Source organism: Lonchura striata, chromosome 35, assembly GCF_050655825.1.
Source record: "Lonchura striata isolate lonStrDom1 chromosome 35, ASM5065582v1, whole genome shotgun sequence".
NCBI classification, from domain to species: domain Eukaryota; kingdom Metazoa; phylum Chordata; class Aves; order Passeriformes; family Estrildidae; genus Lonchura; species Lonchura striata.
Genome location: NC_140737.1, coordinates 9172331 through 9184657, shown reverse-complemented (window position 1 = coordinate 9184657; position 12327 = coordinate 9172331). Strand labels below are relative to the sequence as shown.

The window sequence follows — 12327 nt, the reverse complement described above, 5'->3', positions numbered from 1 at the left end:
CCATGAGCTTCTGCAGTGTCCAAATGGCCTCCTTGGATGGGCAGTGTCACCATGGACCATTGGCTCCATGCAGCCCCGCTGGGTCACCATGGACTCCTTGGTTCCATGAGGTTCTGGGGGTGTCTCCATGGTCTCCTTGGATCCACAGTGTCACAATGGACCACTGGATCCACGTGGCCCTGCTGTGTCACCATGGCCCCGTGGTTCCATGGGACCCCAGGGTCACAACTGACTCCTTGCTTCCACGTCACCCCCTCAGTGCCAAAATGGCCCCATCATTCCATGGGGAACACAAAAGATTTATAGAAACATTGAACAAATCCTGCTTAACACAGCTGCAAACATCTGTTTGCATTCCAAAGACAAGTTAAAGGTGAGGCTGGCACCAGCAGCATCCACCAACAGAGATCCAGGGAAAGAACCAGGACAGAGAATTCAGCTGGGAGACTCAGAGAATTCTGCTTCCAGTGATCATTTCTGGTCACACTGTTCCTTTGTAGAAAGGTGACACCATTCCAGGCAGCCTGTACTGAGCAGGTGGTTCCTGAGTGGGGTTTGTTGTTTAGGAAACCTGCTCAGGCTTTTCCATTCTTTCTTTCCTAACAGGAAATCTTCTCCTGGGCCTGTGTGCAAGCAGAGCCCTGAGGAGAGCAGGTGGGACACGGTGCAATGGGCTGGGACATGGAGCTGCAGAGCTCAGGGACAAGGTTCTGCTGCAGGGCACAGGGATGTCAATGCCAGGTGGGCAATGTCAGACATGGTGAGGCTGGGGGTGAGGAGCAGCTTGACCAAACAGCATCAGTCCTGAAGGGGCTCATTCTTCTACATGCCCAGACCTCCTAAGGAGACACTGAGCATCAAGATCACCTGGGGAATGCTTCTATCAGCTCTTCTCTGAAGTGGAAAATGAAAATATACTCACTTGATTAAAGAAAAAATGGTTATGAGGTGCACTTTGAAATCTTCCTCCTTACAGGAACTCCAAACTGACTCCAGTGAGCTGCACAAGTCCTGGAGAGCTGAAGACAATTGAAGCAAGAGAAAGATCCTCCACGGGCTTTCTGTATTTTAATGATCCCCATGGTGGATTTGAGCCCCTGTCCAGGACCCTCAGGCACTGAGAGAAGGCTGAAGAAGCTGCTCAAGGAGTCAGGAGCAAAACTCCAAGTCCCTTGGAGCATCACTGGGCCTCACTGAGGGCAGGGACTGCCAAAGGCTCCCCAGGGACCGGTGAGAGCAGATCCTTGAGGCCAGGATTGCAGGGATCCAAAGGCTCAGAGCAGGGAACTGCAATGCTGAGCAAGGCCTGGGCTGGCTGGGGGAAGCAGAAAGGCCAAGCCCTCAGCCCAGCCTGGCACAGCAGGGCCTGTCCCTCACGGGCGGCTCGGGGCTGTTTGTGGGGCAGGGGGATGTGAGGGGCAGCAAGGAGAAATGTCACAAACCTGTGTGACCCTGCAGATCCTCATGGAACCAAGGAGCCGGTGTGACACTGTGGGAAGTTGTGGAACCAAGGGGATCATTGTGGCACTGTTGGGCCCATGGATCGAAGGGGCCAGGGTGACACTATGGGGCCTCATGGACACAAGAGGCCATTGTGAGCCTGCAGGGCTGTAACATCCCAATACTCTGAAGTGCTGGTGTTGACCAAAGGTTCTTTTACTTGAGTTTGGTGCACAAGAGAAACACCAACCGGATGTTCTCTCCATGGCCAGATGCAAAGAATACTCTTTGTGGGAAGGGATCCATAAGGATCATCAAATCCAGCTCTTCATTGCATGTCCCACACAGGGATTGAACCCATAGCCCCAGTGATACCAACACCATGCTCTAACCAACTGAGCTAAGAGGTCAAAACGACACAAAATATTACTGGCAAAAGATATATAACTAAGGAACTCTGGCAAAGGGTTTCATACAACACCCAGTTCTACATAAAACTCTTATCATAGCATTAACTTCATTAACTTAGCCCATTCAGCCTAAAAACCTTTAACCCTCAAGATGTTATATTACTCAAAAATCTTCCGGGTAAGCAGGATTAGAAGGAGAAAAAATAGAGAAGAGTAGAAAGGCAGCAGATCTATAGAAAGACACGCACACATGCACCAACTGCTCAGGTTCCAGAATCACCAGCAGAGGAACCCCAGGAGAAGGCAGGATCCAGACCATGGGCTGGCCTCGTGCTCCGGCTTTTAACCCCCTGGGCCTCCATGGGCCCGCCCCTGGGGTGGGACTGCCAGGTGATTGACCAATCAGAGTCAGGGTAGGCACCAGCTGCTGGTGTGTGATTGGTTGACAGCTCAGCCAATCAGCACCGTCCCTGCTGTGTGATTGACAGCTCTGCCAGGCCAGGCTGGGGGCGGGGCTCTGTCCCACCACAAACCAAGGCCTGACCCGCCCCCGGCCCCACACGGGCATTCCGAGCATCCCAAGGTGTCTCGGGACATGGATCTCATCCAGCCTCTGACAGCGACCACGGGGACACTGTGGGCACCTCATGGAACCAAGGGGATCATTGTGGCACCCCTGGAGCCCATGGAACCAAGGGGCCATGGTGACACCACGGGGCTTCATGGACCCAGAGACCATTATGACTCTGTGGGGCAGATGGAACCATGGAGACCATTCCGACCCTTCAGGCCCTCGTGTCACCAAGGGGGCATTGTGACACCTCAGGTCCTCCTGGAAGCCAGGGACCATTGGGACACTGTGGGGCCCCATGGAAGCAAGGGAACAGGGAACAGGTGTGGCTGGCTTGGCCTGCCAGGGGCCACCTGACAGGTCTGGATGTCAAGGGCTGCCTCTCATCAGCTCCTGGAGCACTGGGGATCTGCGCATTCCTTGCTATGGAAAAGAACTCTCCATCTTTTCAGATGCCCATAGCCAATACTGACATTCTGCCTAAAACATGCCCTTATTCAAGGGCATTTCTCAGAATAAAGTCCAGCAGCTTTGGCTGGCCTTGTCCTCTGGTGGTCACCTCTCATCTACCCCTAAAACACTGGGGCTCTGTTCCTTCCTTACTGTGGAAAACAACTGGTCTTCATGTCCATGAATCATGGACAAAATAAGAATTGGCCACCAAGCCCGGCTGGGCTCATGGAACTGTCTGCCGGCCCCGGGGGGATACTGACCCTTCCAGTGCTGCCATCCTCCCTCCAGTGACAGAAAAGGACACAGGGCAGCTCATCTTGAAACTAATATCCCATAAATTGACATGGCCCCTAAACACAGCTGTGGGAAAACTGTGAAAAAATGGCATGGACATCACAATTGCTGATCTTTCCAGGTAGCTGTTATTCGTGGAAATGAAAAGCCATAAGATAAATGTTTTCTTGTGGAAAAGTCTCCACAACATTAAGAAAAGGAACTTTTCTCCCTAAGTGAAGTAAAGAAAGACTATCCTGGACGTGGTAAACTGACAGAAAATTTTAAGTTTTGACTCTACATTGTCACTTAGGAAGAAGAGGTTGCATGAAGAGGAGGAGAACTGTTCTGAAAGTTTTGTTCTGATCCTTATTACTCTTTCTTTTAGTTATTGTTAACAAACTTCTCTTTATCCTCTTAAAATTTTAGTCCACTTTGCCTTTCTCCTAATCCAATCTTAGAGCAGGAAATTAGTAAGTATATTCTAGTGAATGTACTGGTAATTAGCCAGCACTGAACCCACCACACTAATTAATGCATTGGCCGAGAAATCTCAAATTGGTAAACTAAAACCACTACAGAAACTTCCTGATGAACTGCTCCAGACAAGAGAGAAATCAAGGCAGAGCCATGGTTTGTCGGGACTTGCTTGATCCTAATAAGACTCGTGGTGCATTTGGAGCTGAGTTCTTGAACCTCAGGGCCTGAGAGGAGATTGCACAAACCATTCCAGGACTAAAAGACAGAGGAAACACCCAAAGTGTCACAAGGCAATAATGGGACCCACTGAGGTCCATCCCCAACACAGGCTCCTTATGGACTCCATGGAGGAGAAAACTGGAGGCCAGGATGGCACAAAAAACTCTCAGAGACAGTGTGGAAAGGAGAATCCAAAGTACCTTAAAAACCTGGAGAATCTCAAAGTATTAAAGAGCCACACTAAGTGTCATTACAAAGCTCTCAAGGGACTCATTAATACAGATAATTGGGGCCATGACTGCACAAATCTCTCACAGAATCTGTAGCAAAAGGGAATCACCAAGTACCTTAAAATAACTGAAGTACCTTGAAGCATTAAAGGGCTCCACTGAGTGTTGTTAATTTCAAAGCCTCTCCAGGGACTAATTACAGCAGATAATTGGAGGCCATGATTGCACAAAGCTCTCAGAGACTCTAAGACAAAAGCAAAAGCCAAAGTCCTTTGAAAAACCTGCAGTCCCTGGGAGCATGAAGGAGCCCCCAGGGCCATTCCTGACCAAGGCTCCCCAGGGACTCCTTCCAGCAGATCCTTGAGGACACTGGGATGTGGGCATGGGGGGGATGCTGAGGGCAGGACCAGGGGCTGACAGTGCCCAGCCTGGCTGGGGCTGTGCCAGGAGGCCCCAGGGCCTCAGGACAAGGTGTCTCCTCACAGCCCTTGGTGGTACAGACCCTGCTGTGCCCCAGGGCACCAACACTTGGCTTCTCTTTGTCCCCTCCTGGCATCAGTGCCTCCAGTTCTCTGCTCTGCCTGGGGCCTGGGGACACTTTCTCAGTTGTGTCCCTCAGGGGGACCCATTAAAAGTCCAAGAAACTTTGGAGTTGGATTCTGGCTTGGAGCTCTGGAGAGGTTTCTGCAGCTCCCTCTCAGGGCCTGATACTCAGGCCCTGAGCACAAAGCCCCAGAGGGTCATTAAAGTCCTTGTGCTGTGTCTGTGCTGCTGAGCTGGGCCAGGCTCCTGGCACAGAGGGTGATCCTGGTAACCAAGCAGAGCTTCAAAAGCACATTTCTCTTGCTGAGCAGCTCTTCTGCCAGCCCAGCAAGGCTGGGGCACTGAAGAGAGCCTGACAGAGGAATGGTTGAACGACAAGGGACATGATACTGTAAAATTAATCCAAATAGGGAGGGCTACGTGACTGCTGCAAAGTTCGCATGGCCCTGAAGAGTAGATGATGTGCAGAAAGTAGGATATTGAAATTGCTTATTATGTAGAAGTAGATAGAGAAGAACAAAGGGGGTACTAAGCTGTTCTAACTGCAAGGCCAGCCGGACAGGCATGTATCGATCATAAAGATACTTTAAAGATAATAGTACAAGTCACATAGCAACCAATCATGAGCTTGGCTTTTGCAATATGTATGAGCTAATTAACGAACATATATAAACTGTGTAATCTGTCACAATAAACTGAGACTTGATGATCATGATATCATGAGTCTTGTCTCCTGCGGCATTCCCTCCAACAACTGGCGCCCGAAAGCAGGGACCTGATCCGAGCCTAAGACGAGAGAGGTGCTGCGTTGGGGTTCGGGTCCTGCAGCTGGAAGGACGGCGAAAATAAAGAGAAGAGGCGAAACGCTCTGCTCCGTGCCCTGAGTGACCGCAGCGGCGAGCTCAGCCGATACGTGCTGCCGAAGCCTGAAGGAGCCAGCAACAGTACCGACGTAATCATGGAAAGGCAAGCAGCATATGATTTATTTAGTGCTTCTCTTAGAAAAAGGCAGATTAAGGGGATTGACTTAGATAAGGATCTCCTTTCGCTATTGCATCATGCTGAGTCTTACGGCTTTTTCGTTAACCCCCATAGTGTTCATGAACTTTCAGAATGGAGAAGATATAGGGATAAGTTGTGGGAATTAGTGTTAGATGAGGATAAACCGGGCAAGAAAATGAGTAAACTTTGGAGTGTGGTTGATAACGAATTGTTAATGTGTCAGGCAGAAAAGAGGGCGGTGGAAGTGATACGGACAGCTCTGGAGAAAAATAAGGAATGTAAACCCTCGCTTCTCTCCAGTGAGCCAAACCCTCCGGTTCTCACAAATTTTCCCATTCCCATCTCTGCTTCTGAAATGCCTGTACCTCCCATAGACACTAGTAGCATTGAGGTGCTGGAAATTGAGATCCAAATTGCTTTATGGCAACGGGACTGGGATCCCAAATTCACTTTGTGTGAACGGGAATCAGGTAGAACGGAGCGGGCGCGGGGCCAGACAGAGCGGGGCCGGCCAGCACCGAGCCGGAGGCGAGCCCGGGGCGGAGCGGACATCAGCCGAGAGACGGAAGGCTCCTTGCTGCCGAGCAGCAGCGCAAGGGGTGAGAGGGGCGTTCCTGGGGCTCAGCCGCGCTGGAGCCGGAGCAGGCGGGGCGCGGCCGTGGCGGGGGTGTCTCTTCTCCCATCCACAAGGTGACACAACAAGGACGGGAGTGAGGCGGCGCCGCCCCTCATCTCCCCGCAGCGCCCAGCAATGGCGGCGGAGATGGCGGCACAGTCCTGGTTGCCATGGCAGCGACAACGCCGAGAGCAGCAGCGCCGCCGGTGGCGGGATCGCAACACTACAGCAAAAATTTCAACAGCATCTTCCCAATTTCTTACAAGAGTCAGAGACGTAATGAAAAAGTACAGCAGGACCGAGTGTTTTCCAAGATACCAAGAAGGATGAACATTATGTGAATCAATGTTATTTCAAATATGATATGGATAAAAATCACTGTATAAAGATAGAAATTTTAGTAATGATTTAATTACCAAAAATGTCTCTGAAAACAAAGAGTTGAGAAAATGTCACCTGATGGAATTTTTGTATTGAGTTTGTAATCTCTGTCTTTGGGTTTTTATAGATAATAATATAAGTAATAATGATTTTTAAGTTTTATAGATAATACGATAAATAGTGATTGTTAAGTTTTTGTAAGTAATGATAAGTAGTGATTGTTACTAATGTTATATGAGTGCTTTAAAAGGATTGTCTTAAACTATTTTAAACATTTCTTGTTAATAGGTTGATCATAAAATGTGAGTTGTCTGATTTTTGTGATAAGAATTATTATTAAGGTATTAAGGTATTAAGGTGTTGTTATAGTATTTACAGTCAGTTTTCATATGTTTTATTGTCTCTTTAGGTGATTGATTACAAGATATTTTTTCAGGATCCTGTGTTTTTGATTTTTTAACTACTCATGTGTTTTCTTTATCCAATCTTTTATGCAGCTGCAATTCATCTTCCTTTAAAAATTCATTGTCCAAATTTTAGTTCAAGATTTCAGACTTCAAATTTTCAGATTTCTGAAGAAAGGGTTTGTTGTATTTAGAGAATTTTTGTCTTGAAAGAGATTTTAGACAGGTTCAATTATTTGATAGTTTGATAAAGTTTTAATAATAAGGTTTTTTACTTGTAACTGTTATTTCTAGGACTTTTGTTTTATAATGTGTTAAAACATATCCTCCAATTAGAGTTTGAGCTCTGGCCAAGCTCTGGCTCTACGTGGATGGTGTAATTGACCCAGGTGTTTTCTGCATCAAAAAGTATTCAAGTCCTTTTGGCTTGACAATTTGACCATGTAGGGCAGCTGAGCCTCAAAGGGAGTTTTGGAGAGACATGATCCGGACATGTTTTATCCAAATCTCTGTTGTTTTAAGGTTTATCAGCTGCTGCAGACTCTGGGATGACAATTTGATAGTGTAGCACTTGGTAACTGTGATTTTATATGTAATATTAATTGTGTATTATCTAATTGATTTTTATTTGTTGTTAGTTTCTTTACTATATGCATTGTTTTGTTCTTGATGTTTTTTCATGTTTATTATAAAGATGTTGATATTTCCATTTCTTCATGCAAATTTTAGGAAACAGAATTGAGAGAGGACCCTCCAGTCCCTGTGGGGAGTGTTGAGTTTGTTTGTGTTTTAGCAGGTGCAGAATCTAGATAGATTTCATTGAAGAATGTTAAACTTATCAATTTCAAGAGAACACTAATCTCTCCACAAGTAAATCAGAGGATGCACATCAAAAGTGGATTGTGCAAAGATTTGTGTTTCACCCACAGAAGATTGTAGACTTTGGGTTTTTTCATAAGTGTGTTTTTAATTATGTTATAGACTTTTTTGCTAAGTTTTAATGAGTTTTAGTAATGCCTGTGATTTTTCTGTTCATTTTACCATTGCTTTTCAATGGCAAAAGAAAAAGAGGAACAATCAATTAGATAATCAAAAGCATAACATTAAGTTTATCATAAATATAGTTTGTATTTAGAATTAAGTTTGTTCCTTTCATGTTAAACAGAACAATCAAAAACATGAGAAATATGAAGTGGGGTGCACTTCTGTAATACTAACCTCATTTTTCACCCCACGAGTTGCTTCAGTGGAAGCTCTCACACAATTGAAAATCCTAGCCTACTGGACAAAAAAGTAAATTAGTATTCCATCTAAAATGTTGAGTGAGCTTGCCACAAATATAAGTAATATCTGTCATGCAGTTCTGCAAAACAGAGCAGCTGCCACTAATTTACTTCTTCTAGCCCAAGGTCATAGTTGTGAAGAATTTGAAGGAATGTGCTGTATGAACTTATCTGATCACTCTACATCCATCCATAAGCAAATACGAAAATTGACCGAGCTAACTCAACAGTTAAAGGTAGAGGATAGATTAGGTTTAAAAAGATAGCTAAAAGGATTGGGGATCGGACCATAGTTAAGAGACATTATCAAATACAGCATAATAGTTCTAAGCATAATTGTGATACTTTTGCTTGTTTTGCCCTGTGTGTTTACTTGCTTGCAAGGCTTGATGCAGCAGATTGTGCAGAAAATGCTGAATGCACACCTTCTTGTCCAAAAGGAAAACGGGGGAGATGAAGAGAGCCTGACAGAGGAATGGTTGAACGACAAGGGACATGATACTGTAAAATTAATCCAAATAGGGAGGGCTATGTGACTGCTGCAAAGTTCGCATGGCCCTGAAGAATAGATGATGTGCAGAAAGCAGGATATTGAAATTGCTTAGTATGTAGAAGTAGATAGAGAAGAACAAAGGGGGTACTAAGCTGTTCCAACTTCAAGGCCAGCCGGACAGGCATGTATCGATCATAAAGATACTTTAAAGATAATAGTACAAGTCACATAGCAACCAATCATGAGCTTGGCTTTTGCAATATGTATGAGCTAATTAACGAACATATATAAACTGTGAAATCTGTTACAATAAACTGAGACTTGATGATCATGATATCATGAGTCTTGTCTCCCGCGGCATTCCCTCTAACAGGGCACTGCCTTCAGCCAGCCCGGGCACAGCACAGAGGCACAGAGAGCTTCAATCAGTCAGGGCTGGGAAGGGGCTGAGAAGTGCCTGAGGCAGAATCACTGCCAGCCCTTGGCACAGGAATCTCTGGCTGCAGGACAATGCAGCTGCAGCTCCTGGAGAGATCTCCTAAAGCTGGAACATGCCAATGCCCACAGATCCTGTGAGTACTGAGTATTTCTGGTGCAGGGGACGTGAAATGCTCATGGAGCTCTGACATGGTGAGGGCTTCTGATCCTCCATAGAATATTTCCAAGACAAGGATTTTTATAAAAATGAGGACATTTCAAAGACTTTGTATTCTGTTTTCTACTATTGGAGAATAGCAGGGATGGGGGATAAATATTAAAGGTTGATTAGGAATTTTGAGAATTGCCTGAGGTATCTGAACTGTTACTTTTAGTGATCAGTAGGTTCACAGGAGATCCCTAATGTGCTTTCAGCCCCTCTGCCCATGGACAGCCCCAGCATCACCTTTGCTGGAGCCATCAGGCTCAGTCTGCGCTGTCCTTTCTCCCAGCTGCAAACAGAACCTGCCCCCAGCCTGTGCCCTGCAAACAGGCAGGGTTCTGTCAGGCCAAGGAGAGGGCACAGAGATTTGGGGTCTGGGAGTGCTGGCAGGGAGAGATCAGGCACAGGGAAACACCTGCAGGAGGAAAATCTCCAGGAAGCAGAGAGAAGATCAGGGAAGGAGAGAAAACCAAACCCAGAAATGCTGTGGCAGGGAGAGTTTAGAGATGTCCAGAGGATCCCCTCCAGTGCAGCCCCTCCCTCTGAACAAGCTCCCTCCCTCCTGTGCCCCAGCCAAGCCTCTGCCCTCAGGGCCGGGGCTCCAAGGCGTGCAGCCCCTCCTGTGCAGGCAGAGCTGCAGCAGAGCCGTGGGGCAGCTCTGCAGCCCCGGGCCCAGTTCCCTCTGCAGAGCACAGGGCTGGGAGCAGCTGCCCGGCACTGGGGGCTCTGGCAGGGGCACAGCTGGCTCAGGGTGACACAGCTGTCCCCAGTGCCCGGCTCTGGGCAGTGCTGACAGTGCAGCCAGGGAAGGAGCTGCATCTCCCTTCATCCAGTGCCATCAGAGGGACACTTGGAAGTGTCCCTGAGATTCCAGTCCAAGCTGTGAGCTTCAATCCAGGGTGCAAACATGTCCTAGAGCATCTCTGAGTTATAAGATTGATGGGGAAAGGCAGAAGTGTTCTGAGACTGAAAATGCTTCTGGGTTGGTGAAATGAGCAATGTGAGTCCTTGCCTACAAATGTGGAGCTGGGCTGTGGTGGATCCATCTACTCTCAGCAGTACCTGGGGGTTTTTTAGGGAAAATGTTTGAAGCTGATCATCCTAATCCAGAGAAAGGTTAAAGCCCAGAGAAATTCTAAAGAGGTCAGAATGACAGAGCATCTCCCCTCACTCTCCTCTCATCACTTTGCTGCACAGAACTTATTCATTTCTCCCTGAGTGAAGCAGAAATGCTGAGGATTTCTGACTTCCAGGAACAGCAGTACTCATATAAGGGTGTTTATGAAGAAAACCCCAGAATTGTAGAACACAAAAGACTGTCTATGTGTGTTCTAGGGGAGGGGGTATGGGAAATGTCTTTGATTTTGGTTACAGGCATTGCCTCTAATTCTTCACTGTCCTTTCTCCATGAACAGGTGCCCATGTGCAGCCACAGCAAATGTCCAACAGCAGCTCCATCAGCCACTTCCTCCTGCTGGCACTGGCAGACACGCGGCAGCTGCAGCTCCTGCACTTCTGCCTCTTCCTGGGCATCTCCCTGGCTGCCCTCCTGGGCAACGGCCTCATCATCAGCGCCGTAGCCTGCGGCCACCACCTGCACACGCCCATGTTCTTCTTCCTGCTCAACCTGGCCCTCAGTGACCTGGGCTCCATCTGCACCACTGTCCCCAAAGCCATGCACAATTCCCTCTGGGACACCAGGAACATCGCATTCAAGGGATGTACTGCACAGGTCTTGTTCTTTCTCTTCTTCATCACAGCAGAGTATTTCCTGCTGACCATCATGTGCTACGACCGCTACGTGTCCATCTGCAAACCCCTGCACTATGGGACCCTCCTGGGCAGCAGAGCTTGTGCCCACATGGCAGCAGCTGCCTGGGCCAGTGCCTTTCTCAATGCTCTCATGCACACAGCCAATACATTTTCCCTGCCCCTGTGCCATGGCAATGCCATGGGCCAGTTCTTCTGTGAAATCCCACAGATCCTCAAGCTCTCCTGCTCTAAATCCTACATCAGGGAACTCAGGCTCATTGAAGTTACTGCTTGTTTAGGACTAGGTTGTTTTGTGTTCATTGTTTTCTCCTATGTGCAGATCTTCAGGACTGTGCTGAGGATCCCCTCTGAGCAGGGACGGCACAAAGCCTTTTCCACCTGCCTCCCTCACCTGGCTGTGGTCTCCCTTTTTGTCAGCACTATGATGTTTGCTCACCTGAAGCCCCCCTTGATCTCCTCCCCATCCCTGGATCTTGCACTGTCAGTTCTGTACTCAGTGGTGCCTCCAGGCCTGAACCCCCTCATCTACAGCCTGAGGAACCAGGAGCCCAAGGCTGCAGTGTGGAGACAGATGACTGGATGCTTTCAGGAACATTAAAGTGCAGGCCAATTTCTGGAAATCACTTGTAATAAAAGTTATCTTTGATACTTCTTGTTGTTTTCCTCTTGGAGGTTCTTTTTCTTTGTTTTACATTTTAATGTTGTCCACAAAGAAATGTCATTATTTGTGTCATTTCTCATTTTATTTCTCCCCACCTTCCCTGTGGCCACAGACTGTGTCATTGAGGGGCTGTGCTCTCAGTGTTTTTAAAGGAACTAAAGGATGTCCCAGCACAGTTTTCTGCAGAGATGCCCTTTTGTTGCCTTCTCTGGAGCTGCAGCAGCAATGTCTGTGTGCAGAGCTGGGGCAGATCAGTGCTGGCACAGCAGCTGTGCCCAGGAGCAGGAGCACTTGGTGCTGCCAGTGCTGCTCCCGTGGCCCTGCCCCGCTGCCCTGGTGGCCCTGGTGTTGCTGCAGGGCCTGAGTGCTCTCGGGGCCGGGCACAGTCCTGGGGGTGGCAGTGCCGGGGCTGCAGCAGGGACAGGCCATGGGCACTGCTGGGGCAGCGCTGACGC

The 12327-nt window shown here is 47.9% G+C and overlaps 1 protein-coding gene across 1 annotated transcript; it reads left to right on the top strand.

The window, feature by feature from the left end:
• The first annotated feature begins 10295 nt into the window (after positions 1-10295).
• LOC146764356 (olfactory receptor 14C36-like) lies at positions 10296-12088 on the top strand. Its single transcript, XM_085565304.1, has one exon. The coding sequence runs from the start codon at positions 10877-10879 to the stop codon at positions 11807-11809; it is 933 nt and encodes a 310-aa protein (XP_085421430.1). The 5' UTR covers positions 10296-10876; the 3' UTR covers positions 11810-12088.
• The last annotated feature ends 239 nt before the right edge of the window (positions 12089-12327 follow it).